This window comes from Urocitellus parryii, chromosome 9 (genome assembly GCF_045843805.1).
Source record: "Urocitellus parryii isolate mUroPar1 chromosome 9, mUroPar1.hap1, whole genome shotgun sequence".
Classification (NCBI taxonomy): Eukaryota; Metazoa; Chordata; class Mammalia; order Rodentia; family Sciuridae; genus Urocitellus; species Urocitellus parryii.
This window is the reverse complement of record NC_135539.1, coordinates 105,962,102-105,988,105: the sequence shown is the minus strand read 5'-3', so window position 1 is coordinate 105,988,105 and position 26,004 is coordinate 105,962,102. Positions and strand designations below refer to the sequence as shown.

Here is a 26,004-nt window from a genome sequence, read left to right as displayed (position 1 = left end):
TTTTTTTCCTGGTGACAGAATTATGTTCACTTATCAGATTAGAAACCACAGAGAAGCAAAACTATGATAGCTAAAATCACCTGTAGTTTCATTATCCTGAGACTTTTTTACTTTTTGAATGTTGGCTTGATTGCCAGTTTATTTCTCTTGTTCTGCCTGTTACTAGAACAACTGGTTCTTTGCTATGAGCATTTGTCTTGTTCACTTCCATTGTAAAATACAATCTTTTTCTATCCTAGTAACCCTCTCAAAGCACAGCCAGGTTTCTCAAACACTTTGTATTAGTTTCCTCTTCCTTTTTTCTGCCTGGCCCTTTGCTGTTAGTGTGTCCTACTATTCTGTTAGACTGTTCATCTTGTTAGGAACACTGAGAACATCTCCTGAGTGATTACCTCCAATATGCTCACGGCTTCTGAATTAATAGATTTTGTTCTTAAGCCCAAACCCCTGTATCCTGTAGAACACCTCCAATGAGATGACTCCCATGCCCCTAATCCAGACATCTAGAACTGTTGTCCTTTCTTGCCTCAGTCCTGCTTCTTCCTTGCTTGTCACCTTAGGGAAGGACGCCTCCACTTACCCACACACAAAAGCCAAAAATCTAGGTCATCTTTGGCATCCTTCTTTCCTTCTAAGAACTTCACCCTCCGCCTTCCCTCTCCTCCTTTTTTTTTTTTTTTTAAAATCTGATGTCTACTTCCCTTTAGGCAACTCTCTCAAAGGAGCCTTCTCAAATACCCAAGCTGGTTTAGGAGTCTCTCTTCACATGCTTTTAGCATTTATGAAGACATCTTGCCTTGTATTTATGGTGTGGTTTATTCTTCCCAACTAAACTGTAAACTCTTTGAAGGCAGGGACTGTGTTTCTCATCTATTTTTTGGGAATATGGTGCCTAGTGCTAAATAGGGCCATGAAAATGTTTGTTTGGTGACTGCTTTTGTTGAGTAGATATAAAGGTGAAGCATCAGGAGGAAGCACTTTGTTTACATTAATTCATAGTAAAGCTGCCTACCCTCGTAGGATTATAGCTATATTAAATAAGGAATATAATAATAAAGGTAGAATTTTTGCTAGTAAGACAAAGTTGGGTAAAGAATTTTGTTCGAACATAAAGTAGGTTTTTTGGCAAGAATCTCTTAAATCATGTTGGTTGCCTGCCTAAACTGCTGTTTAGTCACTAGCATCACACACTGTTGTGAATGAAGACACTTAGAATTTGTTAGAAGAAAAGTGATTAGACTTTTCAGAAATGCAGACCCCAGTCAACTGTGTAACAGAATTTAAAACTCAACTGTGTAACAGAATTTAAAACTCAGTTTTGTCCTATTTGTGGAGACTGAGGGGTGCCTTAGTGGTTTCAAGGTTATATGTCAGATACTTTCTTTTTGCAAAGTTTTCTCTTTTTTTTTCCTAATTTAATGAGAGTGATGCTAAATAATTCAAATGAATGAAAGTAGACTCATTTTTATGTTATCCAATCTTAATGATTATTGTTTTATCTTTTGAAATACAGTAGTTTTAATGCTATTCTGATCAGTATTTACCTTGCCCCCTTTTTACTAGCTCAAATTGAGATTTATGAAAACAATTATGCAATAAAACAGTTTATGTTAACTACTTGCTACCCAGGCATTTCTTTTGCAGAATTACTCAGTTTATTAATATTTTTAGGCAAGGTTGAGTTTGTGTTTAAAAATTTACTTAGTTATGTTGTATTTAATAAACAAATTATTTTTGAGATAGAAAACATTTTTGACATTTAACTCATTTCCAGGCCATTCCAGAGATTAAATGCCATTTGATTCAACAAAGAAAGTTTATGCTATATCAATATTCAGGTTGAATATATTTTCAGTTTGAATAAAATAGTACTTGTTTAAAATAAATTTAAAGACCCAAAGAGACCAATGAGGAGAAATTGTTGCTTTATATTTTTAGTTAATTTCAGACAGTTAACTGTGTTGATTAGAATAAATGTTTGCTTTGTATTATGAGTTTGAAAACTTTCAAGATTATTCATTGTTCAGGTACAGGAGTACAAATGCTATGAAAAACACACTTAATTTTTTTTTCTTTAGATAATCGTATGGAAGAGATATAGTGATTTTAAGAAACTGCACAAAGAACTATGGCAAATTCACAAAAACTTGTTCCGACATTCAGAATTGTTCCCTCCGTTTGCTAAAGGAAAAGTGTTTGGTAAGTGATTATTTTGAAACTGTAATTTGAAAAAATGGTCTTGTGTTGTGGTGAGTGCCTGCAATTCTAGATACTTAGTAGGTTGAGGCAGGAGGATGGCAAGTTAGAGCCCAGCCTGGGCAATTTAGGCCCTCTCTTAAAATCAGAAATTAAAAATAAGGATCTGGGTTCTGGGGGATGTAGCTCAGTTGTAGAGCACCCCTGGATTCAACCTCCACTATTGAACAAAAAACCAAAACAAAACAACAAAAAAAGCAACAGCTTAGGAGTGAGGGTTAGCTAAGTTTTGTGTGTGGATGCCCCTGACATATAACACTTTGAAGTCACAAACCCTTTTATTTATTAAGATAATTCATTTTGTTTATCAAGCACTTGAAGTTGCTCCTTTATGTTCTTTCTTTTTCCTTTTTTTTTTTTTTCTTTTGGTACTGGGGAATGAACTCAGGGGCACTCAGCCATTGAGTCACATCCCTAGCCCTTTTTTGTATTTTATTTAGAGACAGGGTCTTGCTGAGTTGCTTAGCACCTTACTTTTGTTGAGGCTGGACTCACATCCTCCTGCCTCAGCCTCCTGAGCTGTTGGGATTACAGGTGTGCGCCATTGCGCCTGGCTCCTTCATATTCTTGATGTATTCTTGGTATAGTTTTGTTTATGCAGAATACATTTACTCTTCACTTGCATGAAATAATAACTCCAGTTTTAACCAAATGAGTAAAAAACATTTATGACCCCAAGAAAAGATATTATTTTTATAGTTCTGAAATTCTTTGATTTAAAAATAAAGCCTCTATGTTTCCCTGAATAGTTTTCTCTTCTCATAATATGAATTAATAGTTGAATAATTTGGGATGGTGCTCTGGGTATGTTATTGTCAAAATTGCTGAGATCAGTTAAGCAAAAAAATATATTTGATAGGATTTATTTATATATTTGATATAGAAAAGGTAGAAAGTATGGAAAACACGTTACCCCACACAGAATGACAACAGTAAAAGCCACCAAAAAACAGTCTCTGATTACATGAATAATAATTCGGATCATGTCTTATCAATAATTTTTCCATGTGGTTTTTATGTATTAATTTTAAAAAAGATTACATTACACTTATCATTTTTAAAGTTGCCTTTTTTAAAAAAACATCAATTTATTGGGAATATGTTCCTATGTGAAAAAAGTCTTCTAGAACATGTTTTTTTTTTTTTTTTCTAGAACATGGTTTTAATGTATATATGGATTTATCATAGTTCCTTTTGGGTAGACCTTTGGGTTGGTTTTAATTAGTTAAGAGTATGGATTTTAGGGTTAGTTGGATCTAAAATTGAATTCTATCTTTGCTACTTACTACATCTGTAGTCAAGGGACTGATCCTTTTTGAGCCTCTGCTTTCTGATCATTAAAATGGACTTTATAATGTATGGATTAAATAAGTAATGTGTATGAAGTATTTAATGGTGGCTGGTACCTACTAAGGATCCAGTAACTGGTGGTTACTTTATTTGTCATTTTAATATTTTTACTGATTAATAAATATTTTCTCTCCTTGATTTAAATTCATGGTTATACTTTTTTTTGATCTCAGTCTCTTTTTTTTTTTAAGAGAGAGAGAGGAGAGAGAGAGAGGAGAGAGAGAGAGAGAGAGAGAGAGAGAGAGAGAGAGAGAATATTTTTTTAATATTTATTTTTTAGTTTTTGGCGGACACAACATCTTTGTTGGTATGTGGTGCTGAGGATCGAACCCAGGCTGCACGCATGCCAGGCGAGCACGCTACCGCTTGAGCCACATCCCAAGCCCCTCAGTCTCTTTTTTTGGCATCTGGCTTTTTGTTAGTCTCTGGTAATAGGGGGCACTAGAGAGAGGCTGGAAGGTTGGAAGAAGAAACGTGCCTTTTTTTTTTTTTTTTTAACTTCCTGGTCCTGTTTGTATGAACCCAGGAAACTTCTTCACCCTGACAGATGCTGTTGTTTCAATAGCAGTAGTTGATTGCTCCTTATAGTGTCCTTGCATCATCCCACTGCTTCCCTGAGTGGCACCGTCCCACTACCCCATACCCTTCTCCGGGGCCTTAGTGTCAGCTCCAAGGTAGGACCCTGCCTCTAAGCTTCTAACTTGAATTCTGTCTTCTTCCCTTTGTTTTACCAGAATCAGTGATAGTAGTTGTGGCAGCTTTTCATTTTTTTAGGAAACAAGCAAAATGAAATTTAATAGGAAAAAATCTGAAGTACTATATTTAGATTAGGAAATCAGTTACACAAATATAGCCTGATGACCTGACGATAGTTCAGATTAAATCCCTATAACTTGATATTTAATTGAAAAAGATTAGAATTAGTAGTTTAACAGGGTTGTTTGCTATTAAAACTTTTATAATTTAAAGCTTTATGTAATTAAAAAATTAAGTTGAAGTAAAACACATATAACATAAAATTTACCATTTTAATAATTAGTAAGGATATAGCTCATTGGCAATAAGTACTTTTGTTTTTTTTTTTTTTTTTGGTGGTGGTGCTGGGGATTGAACACAGGGACTTGTGCATGTGAGGCAAGCACTCTACCAACTCGGCTATATCCCCAGGCACCCCCCCCCCCACCCCCAGTAAGTACTTTTACATTGTTATTTACTATGAACAGTGTCATTACTAATGTTCATCTTCAAAAGTCTTTTCTTCTTGCAAAATTGAATCTCTATACCAATCAAATAATAACTCCCCATTTCCCTCAGCCCTAGCCCCTGGCAAATACTCTTCTGTTTTCTATCCCTGAATTTGACTACTCTAGGTACTTTATGTAAGTGGAATCATAAAATATCTGACCTTTTGTGACTGCCTTATCCTTAGTGTAATGTCCTTTAGGTTTATTCATGTTGATTCAGGTGTCAGAATTTCTTTCCCTTTTAAGGCTGAATAACATTCCATTGTGTGTGTGTGTGTGTGTGTGTGTGTGTGTGTGTTAGTTACATTTTGTTCATTCCCTCATCTGTTGATGGACACTTGGATTGCTTTTCCCTTTTGGCTGTTGTGAATAAACTGTCATGAATGTGGGTATACAGAGATATTTGTTCAAGACTGTACTTTGAGTTCTTTTGGGTATATGCATTCAGAAATCAAAGTGTTGGATTATATGGTAATTTTATTTTTAATTGTTTGAGGAGTTGCTGTACTGTTTTGCATAGTGGCTGTACCATTTTACATTTACCAGCTATGCACAGGGTTCCAGTTCTCCACGTTCTTGGCAACACTCATTACTTTCTGGTATATCTTGGCTGTTCCTCATCTGAAGTGCCTGGGACTAGAAGTGTTTCAGATTTCAGAGTTTTTCAGATTTTGGAGTTTTTACATAGACTTTACCAATTGAGTGTCCCTGCTCTGAAAATCTGAAATTTGCAGTGCTCTAAAATCCTGACATGCTAACAATGCCTCCCAAATTTAGATTTTGGAGGTTTTGGATTTCATACTTTCTGATTAGAAATGCTCAATCTACAGGTGTTTTTTGCTACTACCTTTTGATACCTTAGTGTTCTCTTTTCCCTCATCAATTTTCAAACACTGAATTCACAATTTTTTATATTAAATTCTCTCTGTTAAAATAACTGGTGCAGTTTCTGTCCCTGACTGGACTTGACCAGTAGGTATTAAATATTATTTCTTAATTTTTTTTATAACACTATCATAAATGTTCTCATGTGGATAAACATTTCATCATATTATTTTTTTCACAATCAATTTCTGCATAGTGAATTTCATTATTTTTTAAACTGAATAATTTTTCAGATTATAAAAGTGGTATATGCAAATAGCTCTGAAAAAAATAAGTAAAACACTTAAAAAGTGAATACAATTTCAAACTTAATATGATTTCTTTGATAGTATGATATTTTGGCATTTCATTTTAGACTCTGTGCAAAGTGTATTTTTGTACATGTGAATGTGTATATGCTTCCTTCCTTTATACATGTAAACCTTAGAACAGAAATTTTGCAATGTTTGATTTTGTAACTTCTCTTTATATAATGGTATATTACAATTGTCTTTTATGGCCATAGAATGACCTATATTATAATTCTCTCTATATTAGATATATAGAATTCCAGTTTTTATATGTACTGTAATTTTGAACCAATCTTTTACTGATATATTATTTTTAGTTTCTTTGCTGTAAGAAACAATGCTACAGTTATAAATTCTTGGGAGTAGAATTGCACAGTTAAGGAGTATGTATATTTTTGAGGCATATTGTCTTATTGTTTTCAAATAATTATAATATCAACATCCTTTTATATTGGAATTTCTTTAAAAATTAAAGTAATACAGACATATAGCTAAGAAAAATGAAAACTAAGACAAAACAAAGCTAGTATAGAAGAATGTACAATAAAAATGACAATGGTTTCTCACTTTTATTTCTAGGAATAACTGAATTTTATTCCTTCCTGTGTTTTGTTTTTGAAATGCTTATTTCCTTATCTATTTTGATAAGTTTATGCCATGTTTTCTTGCTTTAACAAGTTTGGACATACACTTGACCTGCTATTCTGATGGATATTTAGCTTACTAATCTTGTTTTCTTGTATTAGTACATAACATAATATTATTAGTTTCTCTGTTGACTACTTTTCTATTTATTATTGCGTAAGTAAGATTAACATCATTTATTTTTGTAAGAAGTCTCTAATAGCATTTTTCTCCTTCCTTTAATTTGTTCAGCCCCTTTTAACCACTTAACTTTTGAAATCTGTACACATATTCTAACATTTGTCAATTTGTTCAGTAATTATAATTAAGCTTAATATATAGGATGATTCTCAAAGCTGTAATTTAATAGGCATCATTTATAACATTTATATTATTAGGATTATGTATTATTCACTATAGTGTCAAGTAGTGTATTACACTTACATATTGTTTCCCAAGGTTTAGTTATGATAGCTACTGTGCCAATGTGAGAAAAATGTTTAAGTGAAGTATTTTTTTTCCTTATACACATCATTTGTCATATCATGTTACATTTTAGTTTTCTTAAATATTTGGGTTATGCCTTTTGTGGTAGCCGCCATCCAAGATGATCACACATGATTCTTTTTCCTGGTATAAACATCTTTGTGTACTCCTGTCCCAGATTGTATTGCGGTTGGTCAGTGTGACCAATAGCAAAAATGAAGGTATGTCATTTCTGAGATTTGATTCCAAAAGATCCTGGCTTCTCTCTTGGGGATGTTTCTCTCTGTACCTCTCTCCCATCTCTTTCTAATTTGAACTGATTGTAAGGACACTGGCAACCTATGAAGAGGTCAGCATGATGAGAAATAGGGACCTTGAGCCAACAGCCAGAAAGCATGAAACCTGCTGCAACATTGTGAATGAATTTAGGAGCTTGTTCTCCAGTTCTGGTGGAGCTTTGAGCTGACTATAGTCTTGGGTGACAGATAATAGCAAACTCATGCGTGTCCCTGAGCTTTTGTATTCCTAACATCTTAAAGGCTATGTGAGATAGTACATGTTTGTGATTGCTGGCTACTACATTTTGGGGTAATTTGTTATATAGCAATAACTACTTAATAGATTTTATTTTCTGGAAGTGGGGTGCTGTCTTAATGAAAACCACAGAAGTGGAGAGTGGTTTTGGAAGGAGCTTGAGGACAGTGTTAGCGAGTGCCTGGAGGGCCTGGAAGAAGGGATTGATAGTAGCCACATGGTCCTTGGTAAAACTGCAGGTGAGGATTTGCAGTAAAGTTAGGTAAATATTACTAGAAACTAGAGGAAGGGAGGATCTTTCTTATATAGTTGCAGAAAGTTTAGCAACACTGTTACCACAGTTTTGTGGAAAGTAGAAAATATACCAATTGAACTAGTAATCTAGCTCAGGAGATTTTCAGCCAGTTTTGAAAGTATGATGTGATTGCTTCGTTTTTTTTTTTACATAATTTTTTTAGTTCTAGTTGGACACAATATCTTTATTTTATTTGTATGTGGTGCCGGGGATGGAACCCAGTGCCTCATGCATGCTAGGCAAGCGCTCTACCACTGATCCACAACCCCGGCCCAGTGATTGCTTCTTGCTGCTGCTAATAGTAAAACGTGAAAGAATAGAAAGTGATTAAAAGAATGTTATTAAACAAAAAAACATCCAGGACTTTTCTTCTTCTTCTTCTTCTTCTTCTTCTTCTTCTTCTTCTTCTTCTTTCTTCTTTCTTCTTCTTCTTCTTCTTTTATGGTATAGGGGATTGAACCCAGGGGTACTTTACTACTGAGCTGCATCCCCAGCCTTTTCAATATTTTTTATGAGACAATATCTTAATAAGTTGTCCAGGCTGACCTTGAACTTGAGATCCTCTTGCTTCAGCCCTTAAAGTAGGTGTGTGCCTCTGTGCTTTAATGTGGGACTTGTTTTGAAAATGTTTTTTTCCAGATAACAAACAGTACTTAAAAGAAGAAATGACTTGAGCAAAGATCAAATCTAGGACACTGCCAGGCAAACATTGTCTAAAGAAAAATCCCTAGTGTGAATTAAAGTCTTTTTTAAGACTTCAGAAAGTTTGAGTCAAACAGCATGCTCTCTAAAGAAATTAAGATGTGCCTTATAGAGCCTTTCAAATAATAGGGTGTCGTGAAAGGTAAGCCTCGACTGGAAGCCACAGTTACAGAAAAGTTCTACTGAGGCAAGCTCAGCAGAAGCCAAAGTTAGAGAAGGAGAAGGCTTAACTTGAGGAGATTTGTGGGTGTGACTTTGTCAAATTGAGTGGACTCCCAAAAGAGTCACATTAGACCCACAATATTCTTTTTATTTAAGCTTTTTTTTTAGTTGTAGACAGACACAATATCTTTATTTTATTTATTTGTTTTTATGTGGTGCTGAGGATCAAACTCAATGCCCTTATACATGCAAGGCAAACACTTTACCAACTGAGCTACAACCCCAACCCTGACCCACAAAATTCTTAAACTATATAGTAGAAACATTGCTAGCATGGACTGATAAGAAGTAGTGCAGAATGATAAGAGATTTATCACAAAAAATCTACTATCTAAAAGTAGGTTTAAAACAACCATCACCACCACAACAACACCCTCCCCCCTCCCCAAAGCAACAACTACAGAGCTACAGACCCTACTATCTTTCATTGAAAAGGAGGTCTTACTCAGAAGGGGGTAATCAGTAGTTCAGGAGCAGAGCCAAGCCCTTGGGGAATTATTCCCAGGCTGTGAGACTTAATCATAGAACTTCTAACATTTGCCCTAATGGATTGTAGAATTACTGTGGAACAGTTGACTCCTTTGTGTCTCCTGCTTCTCCCTTTTTTGTATAGAAATGTCTATATCAGTTATCTTGTGCCCATCCCACTATTGTGCATTGAGTGTGTAGAGAGGGCAGGTCGTTTGTCTCACAGGTTGGGAAGAATTGTACTTAGAGAGCTTGCTTTAGGATCTTTATTTGATGAACCTTATTCATATCTGGATCTGATTGAAATGATGAGATTCTGGACTTTGAACTGCTGCTGTAATGGGATGAGGCTTTTGGAGACCTTAGGAGGAGCTGAGTGCATCTTGTATGTGGGAGGGATGTGAATCATTGGGTGCTAAAATGTGGTCTTTGGTGTCTAGCTTCTAAGATGGTTCCCAGTGGTCCCTGTCTCCTGATGTTCATGTCCTTACCTTTTTCCATCCCACATTGAACTAGGATTAGTCTATATGACTAGCATATGCCAGAAGAGATGGTATGGCACTTTCAAGGCTCTTGGTTACAGAAAAAGACTGTAGCTTCTGTCTTGGGTACAACCTTTCTCCCTTGCCCACCTTTCTCTGTCATCAAGTGTTTTGGGAGAGGCCAGATGCCATGTTGTGAGACCACTCAGGCAGCCTGTGGAGGTGAGAATGTTTCAGACTTACAGAAAATTGGAAGAATAAAAATAGTACAAGAAAACCTGTATTCCTTTAGAACCAGGTTCATCTATTGAGATTTCATTCCATTTGCTGAGTATTCTCTTTCTCTGTCTATATACATATACGAAACAGATTTTTCCTGAGCCATCTGAGAATAAACTTCAAATTTCATGGCCCTTTATTCCTAAGCACTTCAGTGTGAATTTCTTAAGCAGAATATTCTTTAATAACATGAGACTTTAGTGACTGATTTGAACAAATTTAACATTGATAACAATATTTTGATCTAATCTACCATCTGTCTCCCAATTTTGTTCATTGACTAAAAATGTCTTTTTTTTAAATAGGATTCATTATAGGATTGGTTTTCATTTAGTTGTTTCTCTTTAGTTTCCTTTAATCTGGAACATTTGTATAGCCTTTTTGTTTGTTTTTTATTACATTGGCATATTTGGAGAGTACAATCTCCCCCTACCCTCTTCTTCACCATTTTTTAAGAGAGTGGTCTTCATTTTACGTTCTCTGAGTTTCCTCATGTCCAGTTGTAGGTTTTGAATTATTGCTGTCTGTATACTACTTAGGTTCCTTTGTAGACTATCACATCTGAAGGTGAATGATGTCTGTCTGCCCCTCATTAGTGATGTGAATTTGTATCACTGGGTCAAATTATTGCCTGACTGTTCCACTGTGTATTAGTTTCTGTCACTGCCAGAAACCAGATTATTACAAACTTGACTGCTGTGGTTTAGATCTAGAAAGTTGCCCCAAAGCACCTATGTAAAAGACATGGTCCCCAGTGCAGCATTGGGAAGTAATTGGATCATGAGGATTTTAACATCATTGGTGGATTAATCCATTTAATGGATTAATAATTTGAATGGATTGTCTGGAGGAAGCAGAAACTATAGGCAGATGATTGGAAGTGATTGGAAGAAGTAGATCACTGGAACCATGCCTGCTGGGGACTATATCTTGTTCCTGGCCCCTTTCTTTCTCTGCTTTCTAACTGCCATGAACTGAGCAGCTGTCCTCTGCTACACCTTTCTGCCATGTTTGGCTTCACTCCAGGCCTAGAACAATGGAACTAGCCAACCATGGGCTGACACCCCTGAAACTGTAAGCCAAATCTTCCCTCCTTTAAGTTATGTTAAGTCATTTGATCACAGCAAACAACCATGAAAAACAGGTTAATATAGGCTTAAAACATCAGAAATTTGTTTTCATATACTATTCTGGAGGCCAGAAGTTAGAAATGGGTTTCATTAGGCTGAAATGAAGTTGTCAATAGGGCCATGTTCCTTTCAGAAGCTGAAAGGAATAATCTGTTCTTTGCTTTCAAATTTTGGTGGCTGCCCACTTTCCTTGGCTTATGGTTACAGCATATTAATTTTCAAGACCTCATCTTCAAACCTTGCTCTGCTATCTTCATATTGTCTTTTCTAAGGATTCTCTTTCTGCCTCTCATTTGGACACTTGTGTTGATATTTAATACCTGTTCTGTAATCCAGGATGATCTCCCCATTTCAAGATCCTTAATCACATCTGCAAAGACCCTTCCTTTTTCCAAATAAGATAATATTTATAGTTTCCAAGGATTTGGACCTGATACTTGTGGGGAGGCATTTTTCAGGCTTTCCCACATTGTGTGTGTATATATGTGTGTACGTTTCTTTTCCTTTCTTGCAGCTGCTAATGAGTAACTTTTGGGGAGAAGCTTTTAAAGTCAGGAAAATAACTTACTCTTCTGCAAAATTACCCCTGAAAATTTGCAGGTTACAAACTAATGATTCTCCAATTGCCACATCTCCTTCAAATTTGTCATTATCTTTCTTTCTCCTTTTATCTGGTAGCTTTTATCTAGGTAGCTTGAATCTTTATATTTCTACATCTCTGCATCTGTGTATCTGTATCTGAATGTTTATGTATTTTATCTTTGTATCTGTCCACCTCTCCCTTATTGATTTGAATGTATATGCGCCTTTTTCCCCTAGAAGTTTAGAATTCATTAATATGCTTAATTATTTTGATGTTCAAATTGTCCTCTTTCAACGCCTTTTAAATCTGGCTTATATGTCCTTGTAACTTGCTCCTATCATGTTTTTCTTTCCTTTTTTATTTTAGTACTTTCTGTTTTTAGGCATAACAAGATGTTTAATGTTCATCTTGAATTTATTCTGCTCTACTCTTAGAATCTGCCATTTCTTTAAGGAGCCGGATTGCTCTTTGTGGGGATTGGTATCAGAGACTGTGTTACTTATTAATTTATTGCATTTTAGCTCCAAATCTGTCCTTCACTGCCTTCTGGGACCTGCTTTTCCATTTGTCATAGGTGAGCTTAGTTAGTAGAGGGTGTTGGTGGGACACTATGGGAAGTGGGGTTCTGATGTACTTCTGTCCCATTTGCTATGTGCTTCCAGTGATGAGTGTGGAATACTTAGTGGCACTCATATACCAAATTTTCTTGTTGATTGCTGACAGTTGCTTCCTGACTCCCAGCTTGGGCCTTCTGGTACTACAGCGATTTTCTGCTTGCCAGACCCAACTTGTGATTCCTTGCCCATCAACTTTAGCCCTTAAAGGATGGAGGCTATTTGAATCATCATGTCTCTAGGGACAGTTTTTTAAATGTTTATTGAATTAAATGTGTCATACAATTTTCAGATAACTAGTAGTTGGGATAAAATTTATCAAAGAAAACACTAGTACCATTTTTAAATTTTTAGATTTTTATTTGTTGTTTTTAGTTATACAAGACAGTAGAGTATATTTTGAAGTATTTATATAAACATGGAGTACATCTTACTCTAATTAGGATCCCAGTTTTGGAGTTGTACATGATGTGGAGATTCACTGTGGTGTATTTATTGAGATGTGTACTTAGGAAAGTTAGTTTTTTTTTTTTTTAAAGAGAGAGTGAGAGAGAGAGAATTTAAAAAAAAATTTTTTTTTTAGTTATTGGCGGACACAACATTTTTGTTTATATGTGGTGCTGAGGATCGAACCTGGGCCGCATGCATGCCAGGTGAGCGCGTTACCGCTTGAGCCACATCCCCAGCCCTGGAAAGTTAGTTTTGATGGAGCCTTTAATTCATTCTCTTCCTCTTTTAGGCATTAGGGGTTTATGATTCTGTTGTATGTTGTTAACCTTTGATTGCTTGCTTTTGGCCTTTGAGCTAAGACTTCATAGTGTTTCGTATTTTTATTGCCTTCTGTTCATGAAGTTAACTATGCTTTACTTTTTTCTTGACACTATTTAAAATTATAGTTACACTTTTCCATCACAACTACTATCTGTTCTACTATTGTTGTGCTGCTACTGTGCCCAGCAAGCATGGCTGCATGCCAAAAATATGTTACTAATAGTGTTTTCTTTGATAAATTTTATCCCAACTACTAATTATCTGAAAATTGTATGACACATTTAATTCAATAAACATTTAAAAAATTGTCCCTAGAGACATGATGATTCAAACAGCCTCCGTCCTTTAAGGAACTTAGAGTTCCTCCTTGAATATGTGAGCACCATGATCCAGAATTGGGGTGGGGGGAATGCTTCAGGATGTGGTATGCGTGAGGCATTGGGTTTGATTCTCAGCACCACATTAAAAAAAAAAAAATAAAGATATTGTGTCCACTTAAAACTAAAAAAAAAAATAATTTTTTTAAAAGGGTACCAAACTCCTAAAAACTTGACAGTAGGGCCTGAGGTATAGCTCAGTGGTAGAGCATGTGTTTAGCAAACACAGGGCCCTGAGTTTAGATTTTCTGAAAGGCCTTCAGGGACAACCTATTTTGTGGACCATATTTTGAGAATGCCCACATACATATATGTATGTACAGACAGACACTCCTTGTATGTACATTTACATGTACACATATGCATGGGTATTTCATTAGTATAATGAAATGGAATATAAACAGAATATTTTGTGATATATAGTGTATAGAGCCATGATTTAGCCATTAATAGAATTCTAAAACTATTTGAGATATACTGGCATGCAAAGATGTCCAAGATCTATTTTTAAGTTAAAGAAAACGAGCAAATATTACATAGCAAGGTGTTTAGTAAGATCTAATTTGTGTGTAAATAGACATACATGTTTATATGAAGACATACCCATACTCATTTGTATAGTGTATGTCACTTCTGAGTCAGTGGGAGGAGGGATATTTTTAGTTTTTATCTTATCCTTGCTATAATGTGGAATTTAAAACACATACATCTTTATTTTCAGTGTTGGAAGATATACAACTTGGCTTTTTAAACAATAAGCTAGTCTCTGGGTGAAAAGGAACGTTTTCTAAATTGGTTGAGGTTCTTAGTTCTTACTCTTCCTAATGGATTATCTTCAACATATCTCCACATGTTTCCATGTTATAAGTTAGAAGTTTCTTATCTCTTTCAATAAATGGTACAGTTCATTTGTAATACTTGACAACTGTAGTGAACCCTGTAGGCAACAGCTGTGGTTGTGTGGAGGATTATAATGATTAATCCTCTATCTTTTTAGCTCCTCTTACATTTTTAGGAAATAAAATCAACAGCAGAGGGGACTTACTTTAATCTGCAGGATCTTCAGAGATGTAGTTCTGATTCTAGGGTATAGTGAAAAGAGTCTACGTTTTGAAATCAGATAGACTCAAATCTTCTGTCCACTTTTCAATGATTTTATACAAATTAACATCCAAGCCTGGTTTCCTTATTGGTAAGATAGGGATAATACCATATTGCTCTGATGATTATGTCTGTAGAGCGTCTAGCTCATGCTCAACATGTATCAGCTAGCGTTAGCTATTGTCAGTGGCTTGGTTAGTTTTACCATTCCCCTACCATTCCGTCCTCTCTTCTCTCCTTTTAGTTTTGTACTAAAAGTAGAAAACTTCCACTGTGAAGTTTCTTGTTAGCCTTTAGATTTAAGATATATCCTCGTTTAGCAAGTTATTTATGTTTCCTTTATGCTGAGTTAGTTGTTCTCCACTCCCAGTTCTACAGCTTATCAATATAGCACTTCACTTATTTTTTTTATCAACTTCTTTAATTTTTAGAGTTTTCAAATCATAGAGAAGAACCCAAAAGAATAGTGTAATGAACAACTGTATGCCTTTTCCCTAAGCTTGTTAATTTCCCTGAGATTGTTTTCTGTATTTCTTCCTGTGTATCTCTCATTTCCCTCCCCTGAATTATTTTAGAATAAGTTGCAGATATTATGACATTTCACTCCTACTTCCGATTTTTCCCCTATGACCACAGTGCCATATCATACCCATGAAATTTGACAACGATGCAGTAATATTCTGAAATGGGCAGCCAATATTCAAGTTTCCCATTTGTTTTGTAAATGTCGTTTTGCATTTTTTTTTTTTTAAAGATCCACAATCTTGCCTCTTTTGGTTTCTCTTATCTACAATAGTCCTTATGTATTTTTTTCCTTTTCTGACACATTTTTAAAGTATGTAGGACCATTGTTTTCACAGTTTTTTTTTTTTAAATCATTTTTTGTAGTGCTGGTGATTGAATCCAGGGCTTTGTACTAGATAGGCAAGTGCTCTACCACTGAGCTCTACCCAGCCCCATGACGCTAGGTTACATTTTGTAGAAGGATTTTTTTTTCTTATGATTAGATATTTTTTGTTTTGTTTTGTTTGTTTATTGTACCTTTTATCAGACTATGATTTTCTGTGAAAAAGAGACGAGCAGCTCTGGACAGTTAAGAAGTGGCCTGAAATTATTAGTTCAGTCTCCTACATTTTTTGGAGTTGGCCTGGCATTCACTGCTATGCTATGTTATTCTTCCATTGAACATGAACTGTTTCACAGAAGCTAAGCATTAGATAAACTCACTCCATGTCCTTGGAAATCAAGTAAAAAACAAGCCCACCTTGTAATCAGGCTTGAATATAGACATATACAAGAACGTTGTTCAAGCCACAAAAATGATAAACCTATTCTTATCCTGGCTCCAATGAGTGACTACTGCCTCTTTAAAAATTACAACTTTAGCTTTGCTTTATTCTTCCTACTGGATAGTAGCATTTATTAAGAATTATGGACTTATAGGATTAGATAGAATTTATAGATTCATAGAATTCTCCCACTTTTCTGGCAGCCTCCAGTCCAGGGCAGAACTACATTCTTGAACCTTTCCTGAAAGCTTCTTAAACAAGCTCAGAACCTGTGAGTACTTCCTCACACCCTCATGGTGCAAGGCCTCAGCGTTCTCAGTGATGTATGTTCTTCCTATTTGTAGGGAGTAATGAATCCAACTTGTTGGCTAGAGATTTGTTCCTGTTGATGTTTGGCTAGAGATAATTCACACTTGAAAATCTTGGACTCTCTTGTTTTCTTTATCCTCTGTGAATGAATTTTTGATAGAGTTAAGAAGCATTAGAACCAGGCATTTCTGGCTAGTATTGTACTGGTTAAGGGTAAGTTTTCATTCCATTTAACTAATTTCTGATCATTGACATTTGCTTTCTTAAAAAGTCTGTAAACTCTACTATCTAGGAGTTGTCCTAAATAATCACAATAAAAGTACAAAAAAAAAAATCCCAAAGTCAGTTTATAAATCAAGACAAAGGCTTTATTTTAACTAACCAGCTTAGTTAGATTGTTTGAACTCAATTTTTCTCCCACAGCTTTTAATAAACAAACCATTGTTGGATAATTTGAAGTGGGGCAGTAGCTTATATATATTGTACATACATATAATAAACATGATATATAATATTACACAGTAAATCTTCCTAAGGATAATTGGTTTTACATTTTTTATCATTATCTATAATTTTTCTACTCTGTTCATAGAAAAATAAACATTGGCACTGTCAATGCAAATTTTGAAGAGCAACGAGAAAGGTGCCAATTAATGATTTCTCATATTGTTACTGCCTTTTAAGTGAAATTTTGATTATATCAAAAGGATAAACAACCAGAGAATAGCCACAAGGATATTGTTTACCATTAGGATTGAATATTGCTGCTTTAAAAAAAGATTTGTTCTAATTAGTTATACATGACAACAGAATGCATTTTGACTAATTATACACAAATGGAACACAGCTTTTTTTTTTCCTCTGGTTGTACACAATAGTCACACCATTCATGCAATCATACAGGTACATAGGGCAACAATGTCCATCTCATTCCACTGTCTTTCCCACCCCCATACCTACTCCCCTCCCTTCCCCTCACTCCCATCTGCCCATACCCAAGTTCTCTGTTCTCCTCTTATGGTCCCCACCCCCACGCCACCTCCCTGCCCCCATTATGGATCAGCATTAACTTATCAGAGAAAACATTTGGCCTTTGGTTTTGGGGGGATTGGCTTATTTCACTTAGCATGATATTCTCCAGTTCCATTTATTTACTGGCAAATGCCATAATTTCATTCTTCTTTAAGCCTGAGTAATGGTCTATTGTGAGATATACCACAGTTTATTTATCCATTCATCTATTGAAGGCCATCTAGGTTGGGTCCACTGTTTAGCTGTTGTGAATTGAGCTGCTATAAGCATTGATGTGGTTGTGTCTCTGTAGTATGCTAATTTTAAGTCCTTTGGGTAGACAGAGGAGTGGGATAGCTGGGTCAAATGGTGGTTCCATTCCAAGTTTTCTGAGGAATCTCCATACTTTCCATAGTGGTTGTACCAATTTGCAGTCCCACCAGCAATGAATGAGTGTATCTTTCCCCCCACGCCCTCGCCAACACTTATCGTTGCCTGTATTATTGATAATTGCCATTCTGACTGGAGTGAGATGAAATGTTAGAGTTGTTTTGATTTGCATTTCTCTAATTGCTATACGATGAACATTTTTTCATATGTTTGTTGATTGATTGTTTATATTCTTCTGTGAAGTGTCTGTTCAGTTTCTTAGCCCATTTGTTGATTGGTTTATTTATTTATTTTTGGTGTTAAGTTTTTTGAGTTCTTTATATGTATTGGAGATTAGTGCTCTGAAGTGCATGTGGTAAAGATTTTCTCCCATCCTGTAGGCTCTCTCATCATGTTATTGATTGTTTCTTTTGCTGAGAAGCTTTTAGTTTTAATCCATCCCATTTGTTGATTCTTGATTTTATTTCTTGCGCTTTAGGAGTCTTGTTCAGGAAGTCAGGTTCTAAGCCGAAATGATGAAGATTTGAGCCTACTTTTTCTTCTGTTATGTGCAGAGTCCCTGGTCTAATTCCCAGGTCCCTGATACACTTTGAGTTGAATTTTTGTTGTTGTTGTTGTTGATGGACCTTTATTAATTTATTTATATGCAGTGCTGAGAATCGAACCCAGTGCCTCACACATGCTAGGCAAGCACTCTACTACTGAGCCACAACTCCATCCCCTGAGTTGAATTTTGTGCAAGGTGAGAGAGAGGGATTGAATTTTATTTTGCTGCATAAGGATTTCCAGTTTTCCTAGCACCATTTGTTGAAGAGGCTGTCTCTCTCCAATGTGTGTTTTTGGTACTTTTGTCTGCTATTAGATAACTGGTCTGTTTCTGTATCTTCTATTCTGTATCATTGGTGTACATGTCTACTTTGGTGCCAATACCATGCCATTTTTGTTACTATAGCTCTGTTGTATAGTTTAAGGTCTGATATTGTGATATATCTCCTATTTCACTCTTCTTGTTAAGCATTGCATTGGCTCTTCTAGGTCTCTTATTTTTCCAAATGAATTTCATGATTGCCTTTTCTATTTCTATGAGGAATGTCATTGAGATTTTAATAGGAATTGCATTAGGACTGTATAACACTTTTGGTAGTCTAGTTATTTTGACAATATTAATTCTGCCTATTGAGGAGCATGTGAGGGTCTTTCTATCTTCTAAGATCTTCTTCAATTTCTTTCTTTAGTGTTCTGAAGTTTTCATTGTAGAAGTCTTCTTTTGTTAGGTTGATTCCCAAGTATTTTATTATTTTTGAGGCTATTGTGAATGGACTAGTTTTCCTAATTTCTCTTTCAGTGGATTCATCACTGATGTATAGGATTGTGTTTGATTTATAGGTGTTGATTTTTATATCTTGCAAAATTCATTGATTAGTTCTAAGAGTTTTCTGGTGGACTATTTTGGATCTTCTATATATAGAATCATCTCATCAGCTAATAGTGATAGTTTGAGTTCTTCTTTACCTATTTGCATTCCTTTAATTTCTTCTAATTTCTCTGGCTAGAATTTCAAGGATGATGTTGAATAGAAGTGGTGAGAGAGGACATCTTTGTCTTGTGCCAGTTTTTAGAGGAAATAGTTTCAATTTTTCTCTGTTTAGAATGATGTTGGCTTGCGTCTTAGCATAGATAGCTTTTACAATGTTGAGGTATGTACCTATTTTCTCTAATTTTTCTAGTGTTTTGAACATGAAGGTATGCTGTATTTTGTCAAATGCTTTTTCTGCACCTGTTGATATGGCCATATGATTCTTGTTTTTAAGTCTGTTAATATGATGGATTATGTTTATTAATTTCCATATGTGAAGAAATTCTGCATCCTTGGGATGAATTCCACTTGATCACGGTGCACTATCTTTTTAATATGTTTTGCATGTGATTTACCAGAATTTTATTGAGAATTTTTTACATCTATTTTCATCAGGGTTATTGGTCTAAAATTTTCATTCCCTGATGTGTCTTTGTTTAGTTTTGGTATCAGGGTGATATTAGCTTGATAGAATGAGTTTGGAAGGGTTCCCTCCTTTTTTGTTTCATGGAATACTTTGAGGAGTATTGGTGTTAATTCATCTTTGAAAGTCTTGTAGAACTTGGCAGAGAATTCATCTGGTCCTGGGCTTTTTTTGTTTGGTAGGCTTTTGATGACGTTTTCTATTTCATTACTTGAAATTGATCTGTTTAAAATTTATATGATCTCCTCATTCAGTTTGGGTAGGTCATATGTCTCTAGAAGTTTGTTGATGTCTTTGATATTTTCTATTTTATTGGAGTGTAAATTTTCAAAATACTGTCTAATTATCTTCTGTAATTCAATAGTGTCCGTTGTGATATTTCCTTATTTATCTTGTATTTTAGTAATTTGAGTTTTCTCTCTTTTTCTCTTTGTTAGCATGGCTAGGGGTTTATCTATTTTTTTTTATTTTTTCAAAGAATCAACTTTTTGTTTTGTCAATTTTTAAATTTGTTTGTTTTGTCTTGATTTCCTGGATTTAAGTTCTGATTTTAATTATTTCCTGTCTTCTACTTTTGGGTTGATTTGTTCTTCTTTTTCTAGGGCTTTGAGATACAGTGTTAAGTCATTTATTTGTCGACATTTTATTTTTTTTTTTATGAATGCACTCAATGCAATAAACTTTCCTTAGTACTGCCTCATAGTGTCCCAGAGATTTTGATATGTTGTGTCAGTGTTCTCACTTAGCTCCAAGAATTTATTTCATCCTTTATTTATTCTACTATCCATTCATCATTCAGTAGTGTATTATTTAGTCTCTTTAGAGTAGCTTCTATTTTTTATTTAATCCTTGATTTCTAGTTTCATTCCATTGTGATCTGACGGAATGCAGGGTATTATCTCTGTTTTTAAATATTTACTTAGTTGTTTTGTGGCATAAGATACGGTCTGTTTTAGAGAAGGAGTCTTGTGCTGCTAAGAAGAATGTATATTCGCCTGATGATAGATGAAGTATTCTGTAGATATGTCTGTTAAGTCTAAATTATTGATTGTATTATTTAGTTCTATAGTTTATTATAGTTTTTGTTTGGAAGATCTGTCCAGTAGTGAGAGAGGTGTGTTAAAGTCACCCAGTATTATTGTGTTGTGGCCTATTTGATTCTTGAAATTGAGAAGGGTTTGTTTGATGCCATAGATGCTCTATGGTTGGGGGCATAAATATATATAATTGTTATGTCCTGCTCATATGTTCTTACCTTAAGAAGTATGAAATGTCCGTCTTTGTCACTTCCTGTTAACTTTGACTTGAAGTCTACTTTATCTGAGATGAGGATGGAAACCCCTGCTTGTTTACATAGTCCATATGATTGATATGTTTTTTCCCATCCTTTCACCTTCAGCCTGTGGATGTCTTTGCCCATGAGGTGAGTCTCTTGATGACAGCATATTGCTGGGTCTTGGTTTTTAATCCCATCTGCCAGCCTGTGTCTTTTGATTAATGAGTTTAGACCATTATCATTCAAAGTTATGATTGAGATATGATTTGTATTCCCTGTCTTTTTGACTTATTTCTGGTTTTTAATTTGACTTAGCTTCTCCGTTGGTTGAATATTTCTTAAGTGTAGGTCCTCCGTTTACTGGTTTTCATTTCATCTTCATGGAATATTTTGTTGAGGATGTTCTATAGGGTAGGCTTTCTAGTTGTGGATTCTTTTAATTTTTGTTTATCATGGAAAGTTTTACTTCATCTTTAAATCTGAAACTTAATTTTGCTGGATAAAAAATTCTTGGTTGGCATCCATTTTCCTTCAGAACTTGAAATATATTATTCCAGGACCTCCTAGCTTTGAGGATCTGGGTTGAAAATCAGTTGAAATCCGAAATGGTTTCCCCCAATACATTATTTGATTTTTTTCTCTCATGGCCTTTAAGATTTTATCTTTATTTTCTGTGATAGTCATTCTCATTATAATGTGTCTTGGTGTGGGTCTGCTCATTTGGGTTCCTGTAAGCCTCTTGTATTTGATTTTCCATTCCATTCTTTAGGTTTGGGAAATTTTCTGCTATCATATCATTGAAAATGTTGTGCATTCCTTTGGATTGTATCTCTACTTCTTCATCTATTCTGATAACTCTTAAATTTGGTCTTTTCATGTTATCCTATAATTCTTAGATGTTCTGTTCATGGTTTTTTACCATCTTTTCTGCATGGTTAACTCTAATTTCAAAAATATATATTTTGTCTTTATTGTCTGAGGTTCTGTCTTCCAAGTGGTCTAGTCTGTTGGTGATGCTTTCCATGAATTTATAATTTGCTTTATTGATTCCTTCATTTCAAGGATTTCTGCTTTTTTTTTCTCACAATCTCTCTTTATTAAAGTGATCTTTCACTTCCTGTATTTTTTCTTTGATTTCACTCCTTATACTATCCTTTGCTTCACAGATCAATTTGTGTACATTCTGAACTTTTCTTGGACATTTCTTCTACTGTGTTATCAGTGGATTCTGTTGTTGGAGCATCTTGGTTTGTTTGGGGTGCTTTACTCCCTTGTTTTTTCATGTTGTTTGTATGTTTTTTCCATCTAGCAGTATGGATCTAAGGCAGCACACAATCTACCCTATAGATCTGTAGTGTCCCTGAAGGTTTACAGCACCTCACCTTTAATAGTGAGATTAGTATCAACAACATCCAGTATAAACAATAGATATCCTTAAACCCATCAGCTCCCAGTAAGGCATCTACTGCTTTCTCGCATTAAACCAAAATGATGAGTTCAATAACTATCTATAGTATTAACAGAAACTTTGCTAAAATGATTTACAGTTTCAAGATGGTGGACGAGAGAATTGAAGTAGCGTAGTATGTGATGTTTGAGAGGGAGGAAGAGAGAAGCTAGAAGCAAAAATTCACAGAAAGAGTGGTTGAGGAACTGACAGAGATTGGTTGTTGGTTAGAGAAAAGTTGGAAAGAAAATCCAAGAAAAAGACAAGTGAGGGGATGAATACGAATAAAGAGAAAAAATTAAAAGACATAAGAATACAACAAAAATGCAAAACACCATTCATATATCATTGTCCTCTACACACTGATGCATACAAAACACCCTGTTCCAAATATGGTAGAGGCATTAGTGAATTGAAAAATACAAATGAAATAAATCTCAATGGAAAGTTGAACTATCTCTGTTAGCATTCAATAGTTTCTCAGCCCTGTCTCTTAGTCTCCTGGGATCACCAGGCCCAGATCAACTCTTGCAGACACAGTCACTATCCCACCCATCTGGGCTTCATATATCTCAGGCTCAGCCATGTTTTCCTACTTGCAGAGAGACTACCAGATATATGCTCATCTAAAGGAGCGACCCTGAGATGTAGCAGCAAGAGAGGGGCCACCAGCATTCCCATCAGGAAGACCCCTGATGCCTCCAAACCTGCAGGTACCCCAACAGTGGACCTGCAGGTCCTGGCCAGGGTCCCCAGACAGAGACTCTTGTGGTAGTAAACCTGATGGTACTTGGGCCCCAGGCCCTGGCTGGCGTCCCAAGGTGGATGTGGTCACAGGCAACCAAACCTGGAGTTTGCCCCATAGTAGACCTCTAGGTGGTGGTAGTAGCAGTAATGGTGATGGCAGGTGGTTGTTGACAGCAGGCCGCAGGTCAGTAGCAGTGGTAGTAGCAGTGGTTGGTGGCAGCAGGCTGTGGATCAGCAGTGGCTGCAGCAGCGGTGGCTGCAAGTGTGGCTGTGGGGGCAGTGTCACCCAGATGATCTCCATGGGGCAGCAGTGTTGTCAGCGACAGCTGTATCAGAGGTAGTAGCAGATGGCTGCAGCTGCATGGGCAGCAGCACCCAGAAAGAAGACCTTCAGGTGACTCCAGGTGGCAGCAGCAATATCAGAGGCAGCAGCATTGGCAGTAGTGGTGTAGGCAGCAGCGAATGGGAGAAGACACCTCCAGGAGTCAGTGGCAGCAACCTCGGAGGTAGTATCAGAGGTAGCAGTGGCCATGCCCAGAGAAAGTGGATGTTGACTTTATATCCTGCTACTTTGCTGAATTCATTTATTAATTCTAGAAGTTTTCTAGTGGAACTCTTTGGATCCTCTAAGTATAGAATCATGTCATCGGCCAATAGAGTTTGAGTTCTTCTTTTCCTGTGTGTATCCCTTTCTTTTGTCTGTCTGATTGCTCTGGCTAGAGTTTCAAGGTATGTTATATAAAAATGGTGAAAGAGGGCCTCTCTGTCTTGTTCCAGTTTTTAGAGGGAATGCATTCAATTGTTTTTCCATTTAGAATGATGTTGGCTTTGGGCTTAGCATAGATAGCTTTTACAATGTTGAGGTATGTTCCTATTATCTCTACTTTTTCAAGTGTTTTAAACAGGAAGGTATGCTGTATTTTGTCAAATGCTTTTCCTGCACCTATTGAGATGATCATGTGGTTTTTATCTTTAAGTCTATTGATGTGATGAATTATGTTTATTGATTTCCATATGTTAAACCAACCTTGTATCTCTGAGATGACCCCCAGTTGATCATGGTGCACTATCTTTTTAATATGTTTTTGCATGCGATTTTCCAGAATTTTATTGAGAATTTTTGTATCTATGTTCATCAGGGATATTGGTCTGAAATTTTCATTCCTTGATGTGTCTTTGTCTGGTTTTGGTATCAGGGTGATATTAGCCTCATAGTTGAGTTTGGAAGGGTTCCCTCCTTTTCTATTTCATGTGATAATTTGAGGAGTATTGGTATTAGTTCTTCTTTGAAGGTCTTATAGACCTCAGCTGAGAATCTGTCTGGTCCTGGCCTTTTCTTGGTTGGTAGGCTTTTGATGGCATCTTCTATTTCATTGCTTTAAATTGATCTGTTTAAATTGGGTATATCCTCCTGATTCAGTTTGAGTAGATCATGTGTCTATAGAAATTTGTCGATGTCTTTGAGATTTTCTAATTTATTGAGTGTAAGTTTTCAAAAATAGTGTCTAATTATCTTCTGTAATTCAACAGTGTCTGTTGTGACATTTCCTTCTTTATCTTAAATTTTAGTAATTTGAGTTTTCTCTCTTTCTCTTCATTACTGTGGCTGAGGATTTATCAATTTTATTTATTTTTTCAAAGAACCAACTTTTAATTTTGTCAAATTTTTCAATTGTTTCTTTTGTTTCAATTTCATTAATTTCAATTCTGATTTTAATTATTTCCTGTCTTCTACTACTTTTGGTGTTGGTTTGTTTTTCTTTTTCTAGGGCTTGAGATGTAATGTTAGGTCATTTATTTGTTGAATTTTTTCTTTTAATCAATGAGCTGAACGCAGTGAACTTTTCTCTTAGTACTGCCTTCATAGTTTCCCAGAGATTTTGATATATTGTATCAGTGTTCTCATTTAACTCTAAGAATTTATTTCTGTCTTCCGTGATATCTTCTACTATCCATTTTCATTCAGTAGCATGTTATTTAGTCTCCAGGTGTTGGAGTAACTTCTATTTTTTTATTTTGTCATTGGTTTCTAATTTCATTTCATTATTGTCTGATAAGATCCAGGATAGCATCTTTTTTTTTTTTTTTTTTTTTTGCTAGGAAGTTCTTTGTGATACAACATATGGTTTATTTTAGAGAAGGATCCATATGCTGCTGAAAAGAAAGTGTATTCACTTGATGATGGATGAAATATCCTGTCTATGACTGTTAAGTCTAAATTATTGATGTATTATTGAATTTTATAGTTTCTTTGTTTAGTTTTTGTTTGGAAGATCTATCCAGTGGTAACAGAGGTGTGTTAAAGTCACCCAGTATTATTGTGTTGTGGTCTATTTGATTCGTGAAATTGAGAGGGTCTGTTTGATGTATGTAGATGCTCCATTTTTGGGGGCATAAATCTTCACAATTGTTATGTCTTGTTGATTTATGGTTTCCTTAAGCAGTATGAAATGTCCTTCTTTATCCCTTCTGACTAACTTTGGCTTATATCACACTCTATCTGATATGAGGATAGAATCCCTTGCTTATTTACAAAGTCCGTGTGATTGATGTTTTTTCCCATCCTTTCACCTTCATTCTATGGATGTCTTTTCCTATGAGATCAGACTCTTGAAGGCAGTATATTGTTGGGTCTTTTTTTAAAACCAATCTGCCAGTCTGTGTCTTTTGATTGATGAATTTAGGCCATTAACATTATTGAGATATGATATATTACTGGTCACTTTGGTTTATTTTTGGTTTTTAACTTGACTTGATTTCTCCTTTGACTGGCTTTTCCTTTAGTGTAATTCCACCCTTTGCAGATTTTCATTGTTGTTTTTCATTTCCTCCTCATAGAATA

The 26,004-nt window shown here is 35.4% G+C and overlaps 1 protein-coding gene across 3 annotated transcripts in view; it reads left to right on the top strand.

The window, feature by feature from the left end:
* The window catches only part of Rps6kc1 (ribosomal protein S6 kinase C1), a 202,428-nt gene that overhangs the window by 14,471 nt on the left and 161,953 nt on the right, over nt 1-26,004 (top strand). For all 3 annotated transcript variants that reach the window (XM_026387436.2, XM_026387435.2, XM_026387433.2), the window contains exon 3: nt 2,079-2,199. In XM_026387436.2, coding sequence (XP_026243221.2) covers nt 2,079-2,199 — 121 coding nt within the window. The remainder of the gene's footprint in view (nt 1-2,078; nt 2,200-26,004) is intronic.